The 20797-nt window shown below is 37.8% G+C and overlaps 2 protein-coding genes across 7 annotated transcripts in view; one reads left to right on the top strand and one right to left on the bottom strand.

Moving 5' to 3' along the window:
• Positions 1-20797, bottom strand: part of LOC149959506 (uncharacterized) — a 140759-nt gene that overhangs the window by 78728 nt on the left and 41234 nt on the right. For 3 of the 5 annotated variants that reach the window (XM_090166458.1, XM_090166457.1, XM_090166454.1), the window contains exons 4-5: positions 8395-8766; positions 7967-8330 (exon numbers count right to left, since the gene is read on the bottom strand). The exons of the other annotated variants lie outside the window; for them this stretch is intronic. In XM_090166458.1, coding sequence (XP_090022584.1) covers positions 7967-8330; positions 8395-8766 — 736 coding nt within the window. The remainder of the gene's footprint in view (positions 1-7966; positions 8331-8394; positions 8767-20797) is intronic. 5 annotated transcript variants of the gene reach the window in all.
• LOC149959509 (uncharacterized) overlaps positions 1-20797 on the top strand; it is a 337839-nt gene that overhangs the window by 306131 nt on the left and 10911 nt on the right. The window lies entirely within an intron of this gene.

Genomic DNA, 20797 nt, shown 5'->3' with positions numbered 1-20797 from the left:
CGACTACAGGTGACTCTGCTTCCAGCATGGCGGGGCGCCACCACACCAAAAGCAAGCTGTTGTAGCTTATTTAAACGATCAATTCCTTCAGCGATGGATTGGAAGGAATTATGCCATTCATTGACTTCCAAGATCACCAGATCTATCACCGCTCTACTGTTTCCTCTGGGGCTTCATCAAGGAGTTTGTTTACCAGATGCCTTTCGCGACCCTCGAAGAACTGCTTCGGAGTAATATCCATGCCTTCCGAATTGTGACACCCGAAATGATATAGCGTTCATTTCGAGAAACATTTATTGGTTCTCTTTCTTTATATTATCTTTGGTACAATTATGTTATGCTTGAAATGTGTTTTATTCAAGTGGCAGAAAAAGCAATTAATTCCTATGACCAACTGGTTATTTTTAATGATCTTATATTTTTTAGAAAGTAGGTCTTTTTTAACCGACCCGACTTTGTACGTTGTTCAGTATGTTCTACAACTTTCTCTATCACAGTTTTCGTCTACCACCTAGGTACCAGTCAAAAAGAAAATTTTAAAAACAAAAATATTTTTAAATTTTTGAAAAATTTAGTTATTAATCGGAAAATATCAAAACTCTACATAATATAGTTTTGAATAAAAATATCCGGTCAGATACCTTGTTGAGTAGCAGTTTAGTTATTTTGATACTTTCTAATAAATTGATATTTAATACATGAAAAATATTTCAGAATTTCTGTTTCCAATATTTGGCAATTGTTATTTATGATTGGGTGTGTATGACACAAGTATGGATTAAATACTAGTATTTAATCCATGACTTAAGTTAAATTTCACTTAACTTGGTACTATTGGCTAATGGAATACCAAATGAAAAAATAATTTTTTTGATTTCCAATTATTTGACACCATGTTAGACAACTGTCCCCGTGCTATTTCTCAAATATAGAAATATAAGCTATAGTAATTTGGCTTTCAAAAATTGTTTGAGAAGTATAGCGTTAAACGCAATTGCAGATAATTATTTTGAAGCCTACTGCATGGTTGTACTGGTTAAATAACAGTGAAGTGGGTTTAGCAATTTGAGTGCCAGCTTTTGTTCCAACTTTGGGCCCCAAAAATGGCTTATTGAGGCTGCAGCACATGGGGTGATCAACCTGCCCTTGACTTAATTCAGTTATTACAAAATTTCTAAAATTGACAAAATTTACAATTATTTTACATTTATTTATTTTTACCCAAAAGTGACATCTTTCAAGTATGTATGAACGACAATCAGAACTTTTAGCAATTGAAACCAATGGGTTTTCCCTAGGGTTTTCCTTTAAAAAGTGGCGTAGAAAGTTTTAAAGAAAACGATGCTTGGTGCTCTCGAAATTATTGATACATGAGATAACAGTACTTAAAGCAGTCGGCATCTTACATTATTATTTTATATTTTTAACTTCATTATCTGATCAATAGAAGGCCTTAGTCCTCTTACGATTTTAAAAAGCCCAGTTTTCAAATAAGATCATCCACAGATAAAACATTTTTTCACAACTTTCGGACTTTGCATCATGGAAGAAGTAGAGAAGTACATATAAACCTGTAACGCGTAACTATACGGAGTTCTGTTCTCTGTAACCATGTCATTTAAATAAGCAGTTTTATTGTTAAATTACTGTCTGGTCAATTCATTAACCTTGCTGGTGTTACTTTAAATTCAATATTTACGTAGGGAAAAATGAAAATATGAATTTTTTTCAAACTTTTCTTTCGTATATGTGGCAGCACAACAAATTTCACCTAACTCTATTATAATATTTCACATCGATCACCTTATTTAACGGACTACATTTCTGGCGGAGGCTGAAGTATCCCTGCAAAAAAATTTTGTTCGGAACGGGGCGCACAATTGAAAAACCTATTTTTCATACAGCTAAACGTTTCGGGCCGTAACTAGCGAAACATTACCTTCGCTAGTTAAATTGAACTGAAATACAAATACTCTCTATACCCATCATTATGAAAAATATTTTGATTAAGCCAGCTAGACGTTAACAACCAACCAAAACCAAAATAAAGAAACCAATTCCACATACAGTAGTAGCTAGAAAATTAAATTTCTTAGCAAATGTTAATAATAATAACGTTCTACCACTGACAAGGAGACATCCCGAGATGTTTCTTCTCGATTTTCTTCAAACTCGGGAGTTAAGTAGACTTTCATGTACCTTGAAAGCTATATAGGGAAAAGTTTCAATGACCATTCGTTTTTCCATGGCAATCATAAATGTTTTTTCACAACTCAAGTTTAAACTTTTCTTCTTAAAATAGCATGGCTTACCCATAGAAATCCCATAGACAGGGCAGGTGGTAACTTTTAAACGGTACAACGCACAGATATAATTTTAATACTATTATAAAATAATACTGTATTATATAAAAGACGTAATAACCTGATGGGAATTGTTAAATGACCAGAAGGAAAATTTATTCCACTATAAAATTACAACATTAAAGGAGACCCTATTTCTCATTTGTCCTATTGGGATTGTACTTTAGTCGGAATTGAGGATTTTGTCAACCACCCTATACATTAAGAACATCATCTCAATTACCCTATCGTTTAACATAACTAACCAATGGAGCATATGCTCCCCCCCCCCTTAGATCAGACTTTGCTCCCCGTAAAATGTTTAGTATTCATGAAATTCTTATGACATTATGCAGTCCGGCCACACTTTTTGAGTAGAAAGCGCAAAGATATTTTCCGTTAAGTACTAATGGCTCTAAATCTCGCACCCTTTCACTTTTTATTTGGCTACTTTAGTTCGTCTGCTAAAGATTTTTTCCGGTCGCAAATTAACCTCTTTCTGGAAGCTCTCGAAAAACAATTATAGCTCGGGATTTTGGTTTGTATCTTAAATTTAGTTTAGTTTTAAAAGAAATCAACCTGGGGTATTATATAATACAAAGTATAAATATATTATAATACATTATTCTATACTATATTTTATTATATGAATAACATTTTAAAGTAATGGTAAATGTAACTTTATTCCCCATCTTGCCCTCTATCCAAAAAAAAATTTATAAAAAAAATCGGGGGGGGGGGGGGGGCAGCTATTCTACACTTTACCCAAAATTGCTGGCAAGTAACAATTTTATATTTATCATATCTTTCTAAATAATAAAACTTTTTGCATTATTGAAATCCTTGACAAATAATAAACCAAAAACAATAAACAAAACCAAACAAAAACAAAAGTACCTATTGTTAAAAATAGCCCATATTACGAAGTACAAATATATTTTAATATATTATTCTACATTATAAAATATTACACTATACTATACTATTATATATGATATTACTAACATTTTAAAGTAGGGTAAATATTTCTTAGATTTCATTTCTTTGGGATATTTATTAAGTAGGGTAATATTTTTTATAAAGAATTATTTTCGTTGGGTATCGTTGATTACACGATTCGTATGAAAATAAATCTAGACGTGAGTTTCAATCAGGTAAACTAAAGTGACAGTGTAATTTTCTTTGAGTGGTGATCTATTACCAACTTATAGTCGTTAATCAAATATAAATAAATATATATTAAAATCTCAATTTTGTTAATATTTATCTTTCCATTATATTAATAATAATAATATTAATTACAATTTCGTTGTTTCTTATTGTTAATAACATCTTGTTTGTGAAAATTAAAAGTTTGACGTTACTTTTAACTGTTCCAAAGATAGATTATTAGATTAACACTTAAAATTTTTAGATCAAAACACGAAGATCAATATGTATCTTATGACTAATAAAACATTAGCTTGCGGAATTATTATCGTTTGTGTGTTCTCTTTTTCGTAAGATTTACTTAATCCAGCAATTTTAAAATTTAAAAATAACGAAGAGATGTTACTAGATACTTTTTTTTCGCGTATTTTGGAAGGTTGTCAAACCACTATTTGAGCTTCTTTGTTTTTCTTTAAGCGCTCTTGCAGAATTATCGAAACAGAAATATTCACTTTTCTCTTAGAAAAAAAAACATTAAGAACACGATAAGCTAAGTACCTGTCTCATTTTAAAATTTATTTAATTAAAAGTGACCCGCATTATAGAAGTTACCATGCTCTACAATATGTGGGTATCAAAACTATTGAATTGGGACCTTACAGAGTCATCTTGAAAGTTACAATTGTTAGAACAATGACCAGAAACAGACTGGTTCGAATACTGACTTGATCTTTCACTAAAGTTGTTTCCATAACTAAATTCATAATTAAATCAATCTTAACTAGCATCAAAGTTAAATAATCCATTTGATACTGGTCCAAATTAAAAGTTAGTAACAATGTTTCCAAAGGATGACCCATAATTAAAACCACCTTGACTAGCAACAAGTGTATAGTTAGATTGTTGACTAGCACCAAATTTAAATTATCAACTGGTGCAAATTAAAAATTTTGAGCTGTATTTTCGTATAATCTAAAGTTATATTGGTCTGTATTTGACAGAGCGGTAGTATCACGAACTTGGGTATAATTGTCCCTTGGATAAATATTTTGTCGTCCTTCACGTTTTCTTTTGGAATTACCTTTTCTTCGTTTGAAAATTTTGTCATTTGGTTTATGTTCACTTTCAGCCGGGTGTAAATCATTCGGAGTATCAAGTCGTGATCTTTTACAATCTTGCAGCAAGGGAGACTGTGATTTTGGTTCCATGCATGAAACATAATGGCTGTGCTGACCCTCAAGTTTTTGCGCAACCCTGCGTGGTAATCGGCGCCTTGCAAAGAGAGAAACACTTTCATTTGGCACAGACCCTTCAGAGGAATCCGACTTTGCTAGCGCAGAAGAACTTTGTTTAATTCGGGCTGGAGTGGCTGTATAAAAAAAGGTGGCCATAGTCATCCGTTCCCTCTATTATCCTATGTTCACGTGACCTGTGTGGATAATTAATAATTAAATAAGCAACGTAAAAACTGATATAAAATTTTTGAGTACTTACGCTTTCGTAGATTCACCATACGGAATTAAAAGAGGGCTTTGTGTGCTATTAAAGTCATCCACATACTCACTCCTAAAAAGAGTGTAAAAACTAATAACATACCCAATAAAAGTCAGTTACAAGTTAAACCTTTCACTCGAAAAGGAATGGAGCCTTTTCCTTCCTCTTTGAGACACATCAATCTTTTAAAAAACGCGATTTAAACCTTACCGTGGTTTTGGGGTGGCTTACGAAACTCATTTTGCTAAATATTTGAATAGTTAAACATTTTAATTTTTGTCTTTTCATTGATATTTACAAGGGTTCTCTGTGGGAATCCACTCTGAAAAAAAAACATGTTTTAATGGCGGTACTACAGCTTGCATTCCATTCTTTTCTGCAGTTTCAAGCGCAAACTGAAGTTGCTGGTCACCAGCGTTGTCTACGAGCGGTAAGACAGTCTCAGATAATCTGTACACCGAGTTCGTGCATTTAACACTGTTAAAGGTACACATTTTCAAGAGTTTGCGAGTTCCATTTAGCACTGTCAAAGGTACGGCAGTGTACACCGAGTTCGCAGAGTGTCTTACCCCTCGGTTGTCTATTAATAACACCAATGTTCCAAAAAAAAGTTGTGAAGTAACTTTGAATAAACCTTACTTCTAGGAGTTTTCGAGTTTTTTTCAGATCTGAGCTGATGGCTAACCCAAATTTCACAATGGTGATCAAATTGGCTTGTTGTATAGCTTTCATCGTTACGGGGCTTACAACATTGAGTAAGTCCTGGCAAGTGACTTTGACCGAAGTTCTCGGTAACATATTTCGAATATCGAAATTTCTCTTGATATTGTTGAAGGTCTCAGCCCATTCAGGAAATCCATCAATCAAATGAACTTTGACAAAGTTATCATTCATCAGACGATGCTCTTGCAAAAACAAAAGAGTACCAGCTATGACCGATCCTGGCCCGCCTCCAATAGAACAGTACCTCAATTCCCCTTGTTCAGAGAGTGCTCTTCCGATGAAATCTGATAAGTATGTTGGGCTCTTTTCGTACAAAACGCGAAAAACTTCGCCAATCATATGAGAGTGACTGGTACTATAAAGGTAATCCTAGGCACACCGAAGGTAAATTCTTTGGTAATCGAGGGCATTGCACGTCTCGTTTAGTCCTTGTGGCGTATGATTATCGAGTATGTCATCGATGGCATCGTTTATGTACTTAATCAACTTGATATTTCGGACATCTTCCGGTATTTCTTTACTCAATTCATCGGCGACGGCATTGTTAAAAACATCCTATAGATCCATATTTCTAGGTAAAAACGTCTGTAGCTATAAATGACGCCCGAAAAACGTTCGAGACCGTGCACGTTTTCTAATTCCATGGACTAAATAACGTTAACTATTAAGAAATCCAAGATTGCCGATGTCAAAACCGAACGAAAAATAATCATGAAACCGATTTTTTTTAGAGTCACACGGTATGGTGTCGGCTACAGCCTTAGACACCAAAATCACGAAACCAATGAAGCCGGCATTCCAAGTGAACGAACGAAAGGGAAAATCGTCTGATCTTTTTGCTCGACAGGGTTGCCAGATTATTAGCGCTGGATTATCGTACCGAGTTTCCATTTGGATCGTACTAGATTAAGAAGGATCGTACGGCTGAAAACAAGTCACTTTAGCCTAAAAGATATTTAACGATAAAAAAACCAATTTGTTAAACCTATCATTCGAGGCATTCAGTGTTAGCGGATTCAAGGTTAATATATAATTTATGATTATAAATTTAGTCGTGATCTAATCATTTTAATCATGATACCATAATTTTATTTAAAATTCAGTGCGGGGGAGGAGAGGTGTTGCGGAACGTTTTCAACTTGGGAAGTCACATTCTGAAAGACCAAGTTACAATAAGGCTTTAGAGGGGATACGATTTTTCTCGGGCACTCTGGTATGGAACAATACGCAGTGGCATTCCTTGGTGAAAATAAACTTCTAATTAAAAAGCCAACACCAGCCTCGACTACTTCTATAACTCAAAAACGTACTTAACTTAAGCAACGCCAGAGTCTAAAATATTTGTTTCTTGTGATTCTTAAAAAATCAAGGAATTTTTCATTAGTTCCAACAAGTAAGATAATTATAGTCAACGAGAATTGTTATCACAGCTAAGAAAAGACGCGCCTGTAACAAGAAATTGTGCAGCTTAATGATTGCTCGTCGCAATGAGTTCCCCTGCATGCGTTCATACCAACTGAAATGTGGTCACCCGAAAAAACCGTAAGGTGCCAGCTCCCCAAGTTGGTATGATTATATGGCATATTTATAAGAATTCAATTGACTGCAAAATATTCGTAAACATAACTCGTGTTTATTTCAAACAATTATTTTAATATTTACAATAAAATACCCAATCAGGATGGTCAAATTTAAATTAAAAATATTTCAATAATTTAGTCCAAATAAAGTTACTATACTGTCGTCGTTGAATCAGTGGTCGTTTCCGGCAAAGAAGGCTCCACAGTCGACGATGCATTAGATCTGGAGTCTTCAACTCCAACACTTCCGGGAATAGTGACTTGACTCGCCGCAGAATCACTGCCACTACTGGCGGGGTTGGGCGCCTGGGTTGAAGAACTACCTTTGGAATCGTCAGTCTTAGGGGGCGACACGGCACCTGATTGTTGTCTTCCTTCAAAGGCGTTCTCTTTCCCCGTAGAAGCCGCGAATACATGTTTCATCGAGTGACCCTTACCAGGAGCGGATGAAAGCGCTTGCTTATTCAATTGAGATTCCTTCATCGAAGACATTCCAAACATTTGAAAGATATCAACAGGAAAGTTACTGGCAGCCCCGGATGTGCCATCAGGCTTCAAAGTACTTATGACAGTGGCCAGGCTGTCTTTATTTAAAGGTGAGACGCTGTGTTGATCATTGCCTTTAAAAAACAATTATAAACACCCTTTCATTATCACGAAAAAAAAAGTTTAGCTTACTTAACAAATACAGGTTTTCGTTGTCAAGTAAAGAAACCTGCTGGAGTAACGCAGACAGTAGCTCTTTTAATTCAACGTCATCCACACCATTTTTTAGTTTGTCTTGGTTCTTTGAAGGAACGTAATTGAAAGCGCTCTTTTCGGCGCATTGTACATCAGACTTCGCTTTTTCGCAGTAACTGAGGACCACGATCGTGACGTTATTAACTGTTTCCGTATTCCCGACGTCGAAGAGTTGGGTGCTGAAACTCGACTGACTGGGGACCTCCTCGTTCACGGTGTTGTGGCCTCTGCCATTCACATCAACGGAAGTTACGTTAATTTTATCATACGGAATATCTTCGTTGACTCCTTGGATTTGACGCTAAAAAGAGGATAATGTAAATTAGCAACTATGATTAAAGACGTTAGTTATAATAATTATGTACCCAATTATTGTTTTCCTCAGCGTCACTTTGAGGCACGATGTTGTTTATGTTAAATGTCCCAACTTCGGGTTTGCGAGAAAAGTGCGTTAAAGAAAGCGGGTCTCTGCAAGGACACTTGACTGGAAAGTCATTTGGGATTGCATCATATTTGAGAGGAGGATAGTAAGGCAGTTGAAAGACGGGGCTCGGAGGTAGTGGCTTAAGCGGGGGATATGTTGGAACTGGCCAAGAATAGTTAAATGACACAATATTCCAAGGAGCCAATGTTGCGAGTCCTTGAGTCCAAGTCGGGTAATTGATCATAGGCAAAGGTTTGAACGGCGGGTACGTCGGGAGCCTCAGAGTCGGTTGTGGCAAATCTAAAGTGGGAAACTGGACCAATCCTGTCTTCAAGGGAGCCCAGATGGGACGAGTGACTGGTGGAACGAAAGGCTTCGCGACGGCTGATATCGGTTTGAATGGCGGAAAGGTGGGAAACATGGGCCAGAAGGGGGCGTTCCAGCAGCACACCTTCGACGGCGACCAAGGAGCAGGATCTTCCTGTTTATTTATTTTTTTCAATTCACTGTTTATTATTAAGTGCTACTGTAATTAAGATTTAATTACTTTGATGAGCTTCTCATTGTTACTCGGCCGAGTTTCTTTTGGCTCATGATGCAAGTCGTTCATTAACTCCCTTACCCCAGGTGAAACTAACAATTACAATGAATTATTTTATAACACTTTCGATTAAAATGATTTAATTTCCAAATTTAATGAAAATCTCACCTGGAAAACGCTCGGTAGCCCACACTCCTCCAAATGCCAACACAATTAAACACATCCAAATCATTGCTTACTATAGGTGCAAGAAATCCGTTGTTAATTCTTCAACTCCTACGATTCTTATGGCTTACAAACAAGTGAACATCATTCTTTTATGTTTAAAGTTAAAGGTTAAAGTTCCATATTTTTAAACATTTATCTTGCATTTCATACTTCCGCTAATCTAAAAAAAATTAAATAACATTTTTTGAAATTTTTTAGGTATAAAGGTCACGACAGAGGACGTAAGAACATTTATTCTTTAAAAGAAGAAACTAAATGAAAAGGTCCATTACAACTCCAAAGTTTCTCTGGAAAGATGGCTTAAAGCACTATTCGATGAAAGCTTTTGAGTTTTTGTCAGTCGCCCTTCTGGGTGGTATTTAAGTCACTCGCAGTCAAGAACGAGATGATGTACCGAGTTTAAGATGGTACAACAGCACTGGACAACAAAACTGGAATTATGGGTTTTAAGAAAGCCTCAGTATCCTGGTCAAGGGTTCCCTTCCTCGAGTCATGCTCATATAATCTTTCTTCAATTATTTTCGTATAAGGGGTTTACCAGTTGCTGCTGATGACCTACCAACTGGGTTTCAGAGGTGCCGGGGTCGTCCCGGGAGGAGGGCTGAACTCTGGAAGCGGTGTTTCATCTTGAGGAAACAGCGTGAACACTCCTTGGTTCAACTCGCAGCACAGCGGCGCCAACCATTACACGTACGCCAACTTGCTTTTCGAAGCTTTCTCGTCGTTCTCGCAGAGTTGGTCTACCAGTATGTCCTCCAGGAAGCAAGGCGCCGAGAAGACTTCAGCCCTGATCGACGGAGGACAAGTGGGTGAACACTGTCTCTAGTGAGTGTTGGGCAAGCCTGCGGTCAGTCCCCAAAACTGCACCCATTTCTCACCGTTGGTGGCCAGTTTCATTAAGTGAGCACGCAGCCGTCTCTTAATTGTTCCCTATAACAGCATTTGTTTTGTCCAAATATAGCGGTCGGCGAGGAAGTGCCCAACAAACTACAGTCATTGGTGACCGAATTCTCATTTGGACAATGGAAGTCCTTTCAGTCGTGTTTCGGGCGATTTGCTGGTTGCCAGTCAGCACCGTCACATTTGATGTCCAATGTCAATGGTGTTAACTTATAAAGCCTGTAACTATAACGTACGACATCTCTTTCGTGATTTCGAATAAAATACATTTTTATTTAAGTTTGCCGTAATCCATTTAATTTCCGATAACAGTGTGTAGTAAAGTTTTGGTGAGATTGCGGCCGTTAGTGGGTCTAGTGTAGCGAGAAAATTAACACCATTAAACGTATTCAGAATGTACCAATTAAAATATTTAACTATGCCTACCTAGTATACCATTATTATATAGCTAGGAGGGGTTTGTACCCTCGGAGAGGTAAAAATATTATTGGGTAGGTAAGGATTCAGTTGAACTACAACTTCGGTTATATCAGTAAATATTAAATTTAAGTATAGTTTTCGGGGTTATTTACGGGACCCCAATGTTCGTGGTTATATATTTCCGCCTGAAAGTCGACATAACGTTCCTTAATTTAAGTCCGATTTTCATGAAAGTTATATTTTTTAATAGCTGTGGTTTACATATAACCTAGAATTGCAATTTCGTTGCTTAATTTTAATTCTTAGTAAGGTTTTTTGGACAGCGTATAAGTACCCCCATCAACTCAAACATTGGAAATACGTGTGGTTATAGAGAATTTACACGAATTTCCCTCTGACATTTTCCAAGGTCGTTCTAATATGACCCAAAGTAACAAATAAGTGTGACACTTATCGGAGGCCGTTCTAATATGACCAAAAGTAACAAATAAGTGTGACACTTATTGGAGGCCGTTCTAATATGACCAAAAGTAACAAATAAGTGTGACACTTATCGGAGTAATACGCGATGCTTACAACGTATGACCCGAAGTAACAATTAAGTGTGACACTTATCGGAGGCCGTTCTAATATGACCAAAAGTAACAAATAAGTGTGACACTTATCGGAGTATTATGCTTACAACGTATGACCCGAAGAAATAAATAAGTGTGACACTTATCGGAGTATTATGCTTACAACGTATGACCCGAACTAACAATTAATTAGTGTGACACTTATCGGAGGCCGTTCTAATATGACCAAAAGTAATAAATAAGTGTGACACTTATCGGAGTAATACGCGATGCTTACAACGTGACCAGAAGCAAAAAATAAGTGTGATCAGAAGTAAAAATAAGTGTGAGCAGAAGTAAAAAAATAAGTGTGATCAGAAGCAAAAAATAAGTGTGATCAGAAGTAAAAAATAAGTGTGATCAGAAGTAAAAAATACATGTGATCAGAAGAAAAAAATAAGTGTGATGGACCAATGTTCGTGGTTTTAAATTTCCGCCTGAAAGTCGACATAACGTTCCTTAATTTAAGTCCGATTTTCATGAAAGTTATATTTTTTAATAGCTGTGGTTTACATATAACCTAGAATTGCAATTTCGTTGCTTAATTTTAATTCGTAGTAAGGTTTTTTGGACAGCGTTTAAGTAACCCCATCAATTCAAACATTGGAAATACGTGTGGTTATAGAGAATTTACGCGAATTTCCCTCTGACATTTTCCAAGGTCGTTCTTATATGACCCAAAGTAACAAATAAGTGTGACACTTATCGGAGGCCGTTCTAATATGACCAAAAGTAACAAATAAGTGTGACACTTATCGGAGTAATACGCGATGCTCACAACGTTGACCTGAAGTAACAAATAAGTATGACACTTATCGGAGTAATACGCGATACTCACAACGTTGACCCGAAGTAACAAATAAGTGTGACACTTATCGGAGTATTATTCGTACAACGTATGACCGGAAGTAACAAATAAGTGTGACACTTATCGGAGTATTATGCTTACAACGTATGACCCGAACTAACAATTAATTAGTGTGACACTTATCGGAGGCCGTTCTAATATGACCAAAACTAATAAATAAGTGTGGCACTTATCGGAGTAATACGCGATGCTTACAACGTGATCAGAAGCAAAAAATAAGTGTTATCAGAAGAAACAAATAAGTGTGATCAGAAGTAAAAAAATAAGTGTGATCAGAAGCAAAAAATAAGTGTGGTCAGAAGCAAAAAATAAGTGTGATCAGAAGCAAAAAATAAGTGTGATCAGAAGTAAAAAATAAGTGTGATCAGAAGTAAAAAATAAGTGTGATCAGAAGCAAAAAATAAGTGTGATCAGAAGTAAAAAATAAGTGCGATCAGAAGTAAAAAATAAGTGCGATCAGAAGTAAAAAATAAGTGTGCTCAGAAGCAAAAATAAGTGTGATCAGAAGCAAAAATAAGTGTGATCAGAAGTAAAAGATAAGTGTGATCAGAAGTAAAAAACAAGTGTGATCAGAAGCAAAAATAAGTGTGATCAGAAGTAAAAAATAAGTGTGATCAGAAGTAAAAATTAAGTGTGATCAGAAGTAAAAGAAATCTTCGATGCTATCAAATTATGAATAGAAGTAACAAATAAGTAAATAGGTGTTAATACAATTATGTGTGGCCGTGGATATATATTGGTTGTGATATCGGCGTTGCAGGCTGCTCTGAATTACTCAAACAAACTTAACACATTAGAAGGATTGTGTGTATTCTGACCGTCGTACGTCTTGTTTTTACTAAAGTTATGTTTAACAATTCTTTTTCTTATATTCATATAAAGGTTTAAATGCAAACAAAATAAACAAACTAAAATAAAATACAACACACTCCCCCGCATGAACGTTGACGTTCATAACTAATTAATTTCTAAAGGATAGAGTAAGTTTATGGCTCTTCTTACAACTTTGCCATCACTTAACTTTACGTTTACAGACCTAATTTTCCGACTTTACCCTCTTTGATTTGATCTGATTCTTTTGGAAATTTAACATTATGAGCTGATGTTAACTCTAGAAGGTATTCTTCCTTCCATCTGTTCCAAAATTTTGTTAACAATGTATTATGATATTTTTCTCTTAACATGACTTGCGCTCTTGTTTTCATTTCAGTGACCTTTAGGGTTGAGGGGGGTAAAGTCGTTTGTCTCTGACTCGCTAACAATAGATTTGATGGATTTAAAGGACCTACGTCCAAAAGACTACTGCTTTGGTAAGTGAGGGGTCTGGAATTTATTTGCGCCTCTTTTCTATTAAGACGGTGTTTAACTCTTCGAAAAATAGTAACGCACCACCTAGGGTTTTTCTCAGCACGATTTTAACAGATTTGACCAATCTCTCATAAACAAAACCCCACCAGGGGGCTCTTTCTACAATGCATTTTCAAATAACGCCCAATATACCGAAGCGTTTTAACACTTCATCTTTATTTATGCCTTTCTATATTCTTTGCGAATCCTTATCGCCCTTTCGAAGGATTGGCGTACAGGACGCGGCACAAACCCTTTCTGCCAATGAAACGCCTAAACGCCAATAAAAAATACTCCGTGCTCATCGCTGAAGTTAATTCGAGATAAACAGCTCTAGTTACCGTACATGTAAACAGACAAATGTATACCTTTTGAGGGGGGGGGGGTTCCCTTACTCTAACATACAGCGGGCCTGCATAATCTACCCCTGCAATTTCAAAGATCGGAGCCTTTGTTATTCTATTGTCGCGCCCGCGGACGGACAGGACGGCGAGAGAGGGAAACGGCATTGACCATCATGGTGCAATAGGAGATAAAAGAGAATTTCGCCACGTCGCTTCACCGGCTCTCGGTGGCAGGAGACAGAAGAAGGAAGGAGGGGGGAAAAACCCCGAGCGGGGTATAAAAGGAGCCCCACGGAGGTCGAGAGGGCAGTCTTCTCCGCGCTCTACTCTCGGTGGGATTATTAAGGCTGAAAAGCTCAGCCTACCTAGAGTAACCGGACTGGGACGCGTAAAGCTGTAAAAGCTTACCCCAGGCCACTTACCAAACGAGAGAAGCGGTATCCACGCGTGAATAATATTTTTGTATCTTGTACTGTGTAAATATTCAATAACCAATAAAAGTAATTTGTCTTACGTCCGGCTCGTTATTTCTACGCCTGACACTATCCTCTGGTAGGGGGGCGGTTATTTCAGAAAGGGGCTTACACTCTTAAAAAGGTTGGGTTAAAATTCAACCTAAACCTGGGTCCGTATTTACCCAGCCCAAAATTTGGGTTGTTTAGAATTAACCCATGAAAGGTTAAAAATGAATCTCGATTTTGGGTTGAAACTTTATTAAACCCAGCTTAGGTTGAAATCTACCCCACCTTGGGTTGAAAACTACCCCACCATGGGTTGAAAACTACCCCACCGTGGGTTGAAAACTACCCCACCGTGGGTTGAAAACTACCCCACCGTGGGTTGAAAACTACCCCACCGTGGGTTGAAAACAAGCACGTATATAAGGGGGGGGGTTTAGGGGGTTCAAACTCCCCCGTTAGGAGTCGATTCCTTTCTTACGAAAGGAGCGCAAAATTAAATGTATTAAAAAACTTCGTTTGATACACGTTCGGAAATGTCATTGTCACTCGTCCCAAGTCTAGCCAGTACTTTAAATATGCGTTATTGATAACGAAAAATTTCGCGCTCGCTGCGCTCGCGATTTAATCTGGTTGTCTTATAACCCGTCCCCCTCTTAGACTTTCTATATCTACGTGCTTGGTTGAAAACTACCCCACCATGGGTTGAAAACTACCCCACCTTGGGTTGAATTTTAATCGCGTGTTTGGCCGTGCAGCTATATAGGAAACTTTTAGACCTGAAAATTTTCGTCTGCTTGTATACGACAAAATGAATGTCCCTCTTAGATATGCAATTTTTAGAGGATCCACGGATCGATTATAGGAATACAATATAAACGGAGGACACATGGATTATTATTTCTCAAGGTAAAATCTGCCTTGAGTTGTCAACCCGCGGGTCTGTATCAAACTAAATTTTATGAAACCTATTTTCTTATATATATCGTTTCGTAAAAAACCTACAAAGTTATCAATTGTTAAAAATAAAAATAATTTTTTTTAACAATTGATAACGTTGTATGTTTTTTACGAAACGATATATATATATATATATATATATATATATATATATAAGAAAATTAGTTTCATGCAAGTTAGTTTGACTAAAACCCACTGGTCGAAAACTCAAGACAGCTTCTATCTTGAGAAATAATAATCCATGTGTGTCTACTGTTTAAATTATACTCCTATAATTTCTCTACGGTAAAAATTCATATTTAAGAGGGATATTTATTTTTTCATGTATAGGCAGAAGAAATCGTCAGATCTTAAAATTTACCTACCTAGATGCACGGCCAAAGACGCGATTGAAATTCAACCTAAGATGTTGTAATTTTCTAACTAAGATGGGTTAGTTAACAACCCAAGGTGGGGTAGTTTTCAATTCAAGCTGAGGTTAATAAAATTTCAATCTAAAATCGAGTTGCATTTTTAACCTTCCATGGGTTAATTCTAAACAACCCAAATTTGGGCTGGGTAAATACCGATCCAGGTATGGGTTTAATTTTAACCCATATTGGGTTGAAAACAACCCAACCTTTTTAAGAGTGTAGAGTTCCATTTCCTACAGACAATACAATGCTTTAAACGCTTTATGACAGTTTGTCTACCCTTGGTCAACCAGTAATTCTCGCGAATTTTAGCTAAAGTACTGTTTAACCCCACGTGACATACATTGTTATGTTTTTCGTCAATTAAAAGTTTAGTAAATCTGTTACGACCAGGATGTATAATTGGCTGTTTTTCATCGTATAAGAAATTCTCCGCCTTTTCTAATCTACCTTTTACACTTGAAACATCATTATTGTCAAAAAATGGATTAGGCTGTTTTATTTTTGATTAATTATCTATCTTATTTTTTGCCTTTAGTTGGCATATTTCTTTTCGAAAGGCTCTGCTTTTGCTTAATCCAAATTATTCTTGCTTCATTAATCTCATCCGTGGTAATTGGGGTTGTTACCCGATCACTTTTATCCTTAATTTTTGCGTTGTGTGCAAAACTTAAAATTGGCGTGGTAATCAATAATACCTTGTAGAAACTACTATAATCGTACAGATTTAAAACTGGAATCGTGGGGGCAGAATCTGTTATACAAACAAATTGAGAAATCTCTACATTTCGCGTTTCTTCTTCAACTTGTCGAAGTTCGTCAATTGTCAGCTCACTAATTGTTTTATCCGGCCAGTTCTCTTTTGGTAAACATAACCACTTTGGACCGTGAAACCACATATCACTATACGCTAGTTTTTCAACGGAAAGCCCTCGAGTTAAACAGTCCGCCGGATTGTCTTTTCCCGCACAATTTCGCCATGACGTGGGCTCGCTAATTTCGTGTATTTCTCTTACGCGATTCGCGACAAACGGTTTTCTTATTCACGCTAAGTCGCAAATCCAACCCAGGTAGCAAAATCACGTGTTTTTCACGAGTTTTGAAATAATTTATTTCACGTGTTACATCTACGTGTGTCCTCGATGGATCATGTTCGCCTAAATCACGTGTGTACGCATTTATTATCCACGTGCGTTACACGAGTAAAAACACCTATTCAACACCTTTCAAATACTGACTTTAAACTATCTTAACACCTTTTAACCAAAAATGTTACACTTGTTAACACTAGAATAACACCATTCGAACACCAACCTTACACTTAAATAACACCACCCAAACACTTATTATACACTTCCTCAATACCCTACTTACACTTCCTCAACACCCTACTTTCACTTCCTCAACACCCTACTTACACTTCCTCAACACCCTACTGACACTTCCTAAACACCATGCAACACGAGTTAAAATACCTATTCAACACCTTTCAAATACTGACTTTACACTATCTTAACACCTTTTAACCACCAATGTTACACTTGTTAACACTAGTATAACACCCATCGAACACCAACCTTACACTTAAATAACACCACCCAAACACTTATTATACATTTCCTCAACACCTCACTTACACTTCCTCAACACCCTACTTACACTTCCTCAACACCAATCAAACACTTGTCTTATAGTTGCTGACAAATATTTTGCGGTGATAATTTGACATGGAAAATAAACGATAAAATTAGGCCTTATTAATATTTTTCTACTGTTTAAGAAACAAGTTCAAACAACCCAATTCATAACGAAAAATCGTATAATAAAAATTTTATTGTAGTGGGATAGTGGTACAATTATTGACGAATCAGTTTTCCTTTGATTAAAAATCAGCCAAATAAACTTTACAGGCGATTTTGTCAAATGAAATTAAAAAATTTTACAAGATGATTACTTTTCGCAATCTTCATTGTTCGTGTTAGTTTCCTTGTTGTTTTCTACTTCATTGTTGTTCAGCGTTTAAGATTTTGTTTTGTTTTTTACCTTTGCCCTTGCTCGAGCTTTTAATTCTTTTGGTCGCTTTTTTCAACCATTCTTTAATGATCTCTTCAACATCTGTTTCCTGAGCTTTTATATAGCAATTGTTTACTCGTACAGCACCTTTAAAATTTAAAATATTTTGGTCAATTATAATGATTTAATTAATGTAAGCAAATATAAAAACAAATTAAAGAAGTAAAAACCAATTTTTTTTAATTTACCAGGCTTAAAATTCTGAATTTTTTCTACTTTTTTTGTTCATTGTTGCTGTAAAATTGATTGATAGTATTATTCCATTTTGGTAAAACTTTTTTCTCTGCCCTCAAAATTGATGTCCCTTCTTGGCCGTAGTGTATGATGAACACCCTTACAAAAAAATTACAAATATGGTTTCAAAATTATTTTCCCTATTGGGTACAACCCAATTGGACTTTGATTCAAAATTACAAATTAAAATGTGTTATATTTGCATTAATTACAATTTATGAAATTTGATCCAAATTATTTGATGCCGAAAGATTTGAATTGTCGTGGTATTTGTTAAAATTTGAACATTGGATCGAGTCATTTTGCGATCAGATATGTTATTTCCTTCAATGCTTTTCTCCTGAACGCTGAGAATTTGTAGTAAAATAATGAATTAAATTTATGAACTAATTTATAAAAGAGCCAAAATTAGATAAAGCTCCATTGTTTGAAAAAAACCCCAAAGTATCTACATAATAAAACTCTAAGCCCCTTTCGTCGCATTTTTTTCTGACTTTCATTCGCCGCGGGTACACGGAGGTGCACACCGAAGGTATGCCTAGCGCTTCACCTTAATACTAGGTCGTTGAGTATATTTTTGTCATTGAGTTTGCTTTTGAAATTTCGGATCGGTTTTCGCAAGGCTCGAAATTCGCACTGTCAATCGGGACTCAAGGACGAGCGTATTTTTAATTGTTCGTCATGAGAGTAAATCAGCCATTGGATAAAGGGGGTTTAAAGGAGTACAGAGGGGTTTGGGACTCCGGCGAGTTTTTGAGTTATTTTTGCGGGGAAAAGGGTACCACGGAAACTCTCGCATGGGAAAAGGAGGGAGGGGGTACCATGGTAATTATCGCATGGGACAAAGGGGGAGGGAGTACCAAGGTAATTATCACATGGTTAAAGGGGGGAGGGGGTACAGCGGTTTTTATCACATGGGGAAAAAGGGGAGGAAGGGCCTTACTGGGGTGGTTCTACTATGGGGAAAAGAGTACCATGGAAAGTATCCCCTAGGAAGAAGGGGGAGGAGGCCTTATTGGGGGGGGGGAGGTTCGACTATAAGGTAAAGGGTATTACGGAAATTATCACGTGGAAAAAAGGGTCGGGGGCCTTACTACGGTTGTTCGACTATGGGGTAAAGGGTGCCACGGTAATTCTCGCATTGGAAACAGGGGGAGGCGGCCTTTCTGCGGTGGTTCGACTATGGGGTAAAGGGTGCCACGGTAATTCTCGCATGGGAAACAGGGGGAGACGGCCTTACTGCGGTGGTTCGACTATGGGTAAAGGGTGCCACGGTAATTCTCGCATGGGAAACAGGGGGAGGCGGCCTTACTGTGGTGGTTCGACTATGGGTAAAGGGTGCCACGGTAATTCTCGCATGGGAAACAGGGGGAGGCGGCCTTACTGCGGTGTTTCGACTATGGTGTAAAGGGTGCCACGGTAATTATCGCATGTGAAACAGGGGGAGGCGGCCTTACTGCGGTGGTTCGACTATGGGGTAAAGGTTGCCACGGTAATTCTCGCATGGGAAACAGGGGGAGGCGGCCTTACTACGGTTGTTCGACTATGGGGTAAAGGGTGACACGGTAATTCTCGCATGGGAAACAGGGGGAGGCGGCCTTACTGCGGTGGTTCGACTATGGGGTAAAGGGTACCACGTTAATTCTCGCATGGGAAACAGGGGGAGACGGCCTTACTACGGTTGTTCGACTATGGGGTAAACGGTGCCATGGTAATTCTCGCATGGGAAACAGGGGGAGGCGGCCTTACTACGGTTGTTCGACTATGGGGTAAAGGGTGCCACGGTAATTCTCGCATGGGAAACAGGGGGAGATGGCCTTACTACGGTTGTTCGACTATGGGGTAAACGGTGCCACGGTAATTCTCGCATGGGAAACAGGGGGAGGCGGCTTTACTGTGGTGGTTCGACTATGGGTAAAGGGTGCCACGGTAATTCTCGCATGGGAAACAGGGGGAGGCGGCCTTACTGCGGTGGTTCGACTATGGTGTAAAGGGTGCCACGGTAATTATCGCATGGGAAACAGGGGGAGGCGGCCTTACTGCGGTGGTTCGACTATGGGGTAAAGGTTGCCACGGTAATTCTCGCATGGGAAACAGGGGGAGGCGGCCTTACTACGGTTGTTCGACTATGGGGTAAAGGGTGCCACGGTAATTCTCGCATGGGAAACAGGGGGAGGCGGCCTTACTGCGGTGGTTCGACTATGGGGTAAAGGGTACCACGTTAATTCTCGCATGGGAAACAGGGGGAGACGGCCTTACTACGGTTGTTCGACTATGGGGTAAACGGTGCCATGGTAATTCTCGCATGGGAAACAGGGGGAGGCGGCCTTACTACGGTTGTTCGACTATGGGGTAAAGGGTGCCACGGTAATTCTCGCATGGGAAACAGGGGGAGACGGCCTTACTACGGTTGTTCGACTATGGGGTAAACGGTGCCACGGTAATTCTCGCATGGGAAACAGGGGGGGACGGCCTTACTACGGTTGTTCGACTATATGGGGTAAACGGTGCCACGGTAATTCTCGCATGGGAAACAGGGGGAGGCGGCCTTACTGCTGTGAGTCGAATATGGGGAAAAGGGTGCCTCTAAACACACCACTAGCTGAGGGCTCGCCTGTAAGGCAAACTGTTCTCGAGTTTTTAGGAACATTACATACAAATAAATAAAAGTACAAACTTTACGACTTATAGTCTGATATATTTTGTTGAAAAAAAATCGTAAAAATATATATTAATTTGTCCTTTTTGTTAAGAATATTTTCAAGATCGTTCCAAGTACAATTCCAACAAAAGGTGATTTCTGCCATCGCCAGTATTCGAAGAAAGCCAATTATAAAATAGTATTAAAATCAGTCGTTTACTATTTTGCAATAAAGCTTTCGCCATCGACAAACGTTTTTAGTTTCAATGACTTAAAGTCTGCTGTTCCTCACTAGCCTTTCAA

The sequence above is a fragment of the Leiobunum rupestre genome, chromosome 2, assembly GCF_980474605.1.
Source record: "Leiobunum rupestre chromosome 2, qqLeiRupe1.1.hap1, whole genome shotgun sequence".
Lineage (NCBI taxonomy): Eukaryota > Metazoa > Arthropoda > Arachnida > Opiliones > Sclerosomatidae > Leiobunum > Leiobunum rupestre.
Note: the sequence above shows the minus strand (reverse complement) of the source record. Positions and strands in the feature narration are given on the sequence as shown.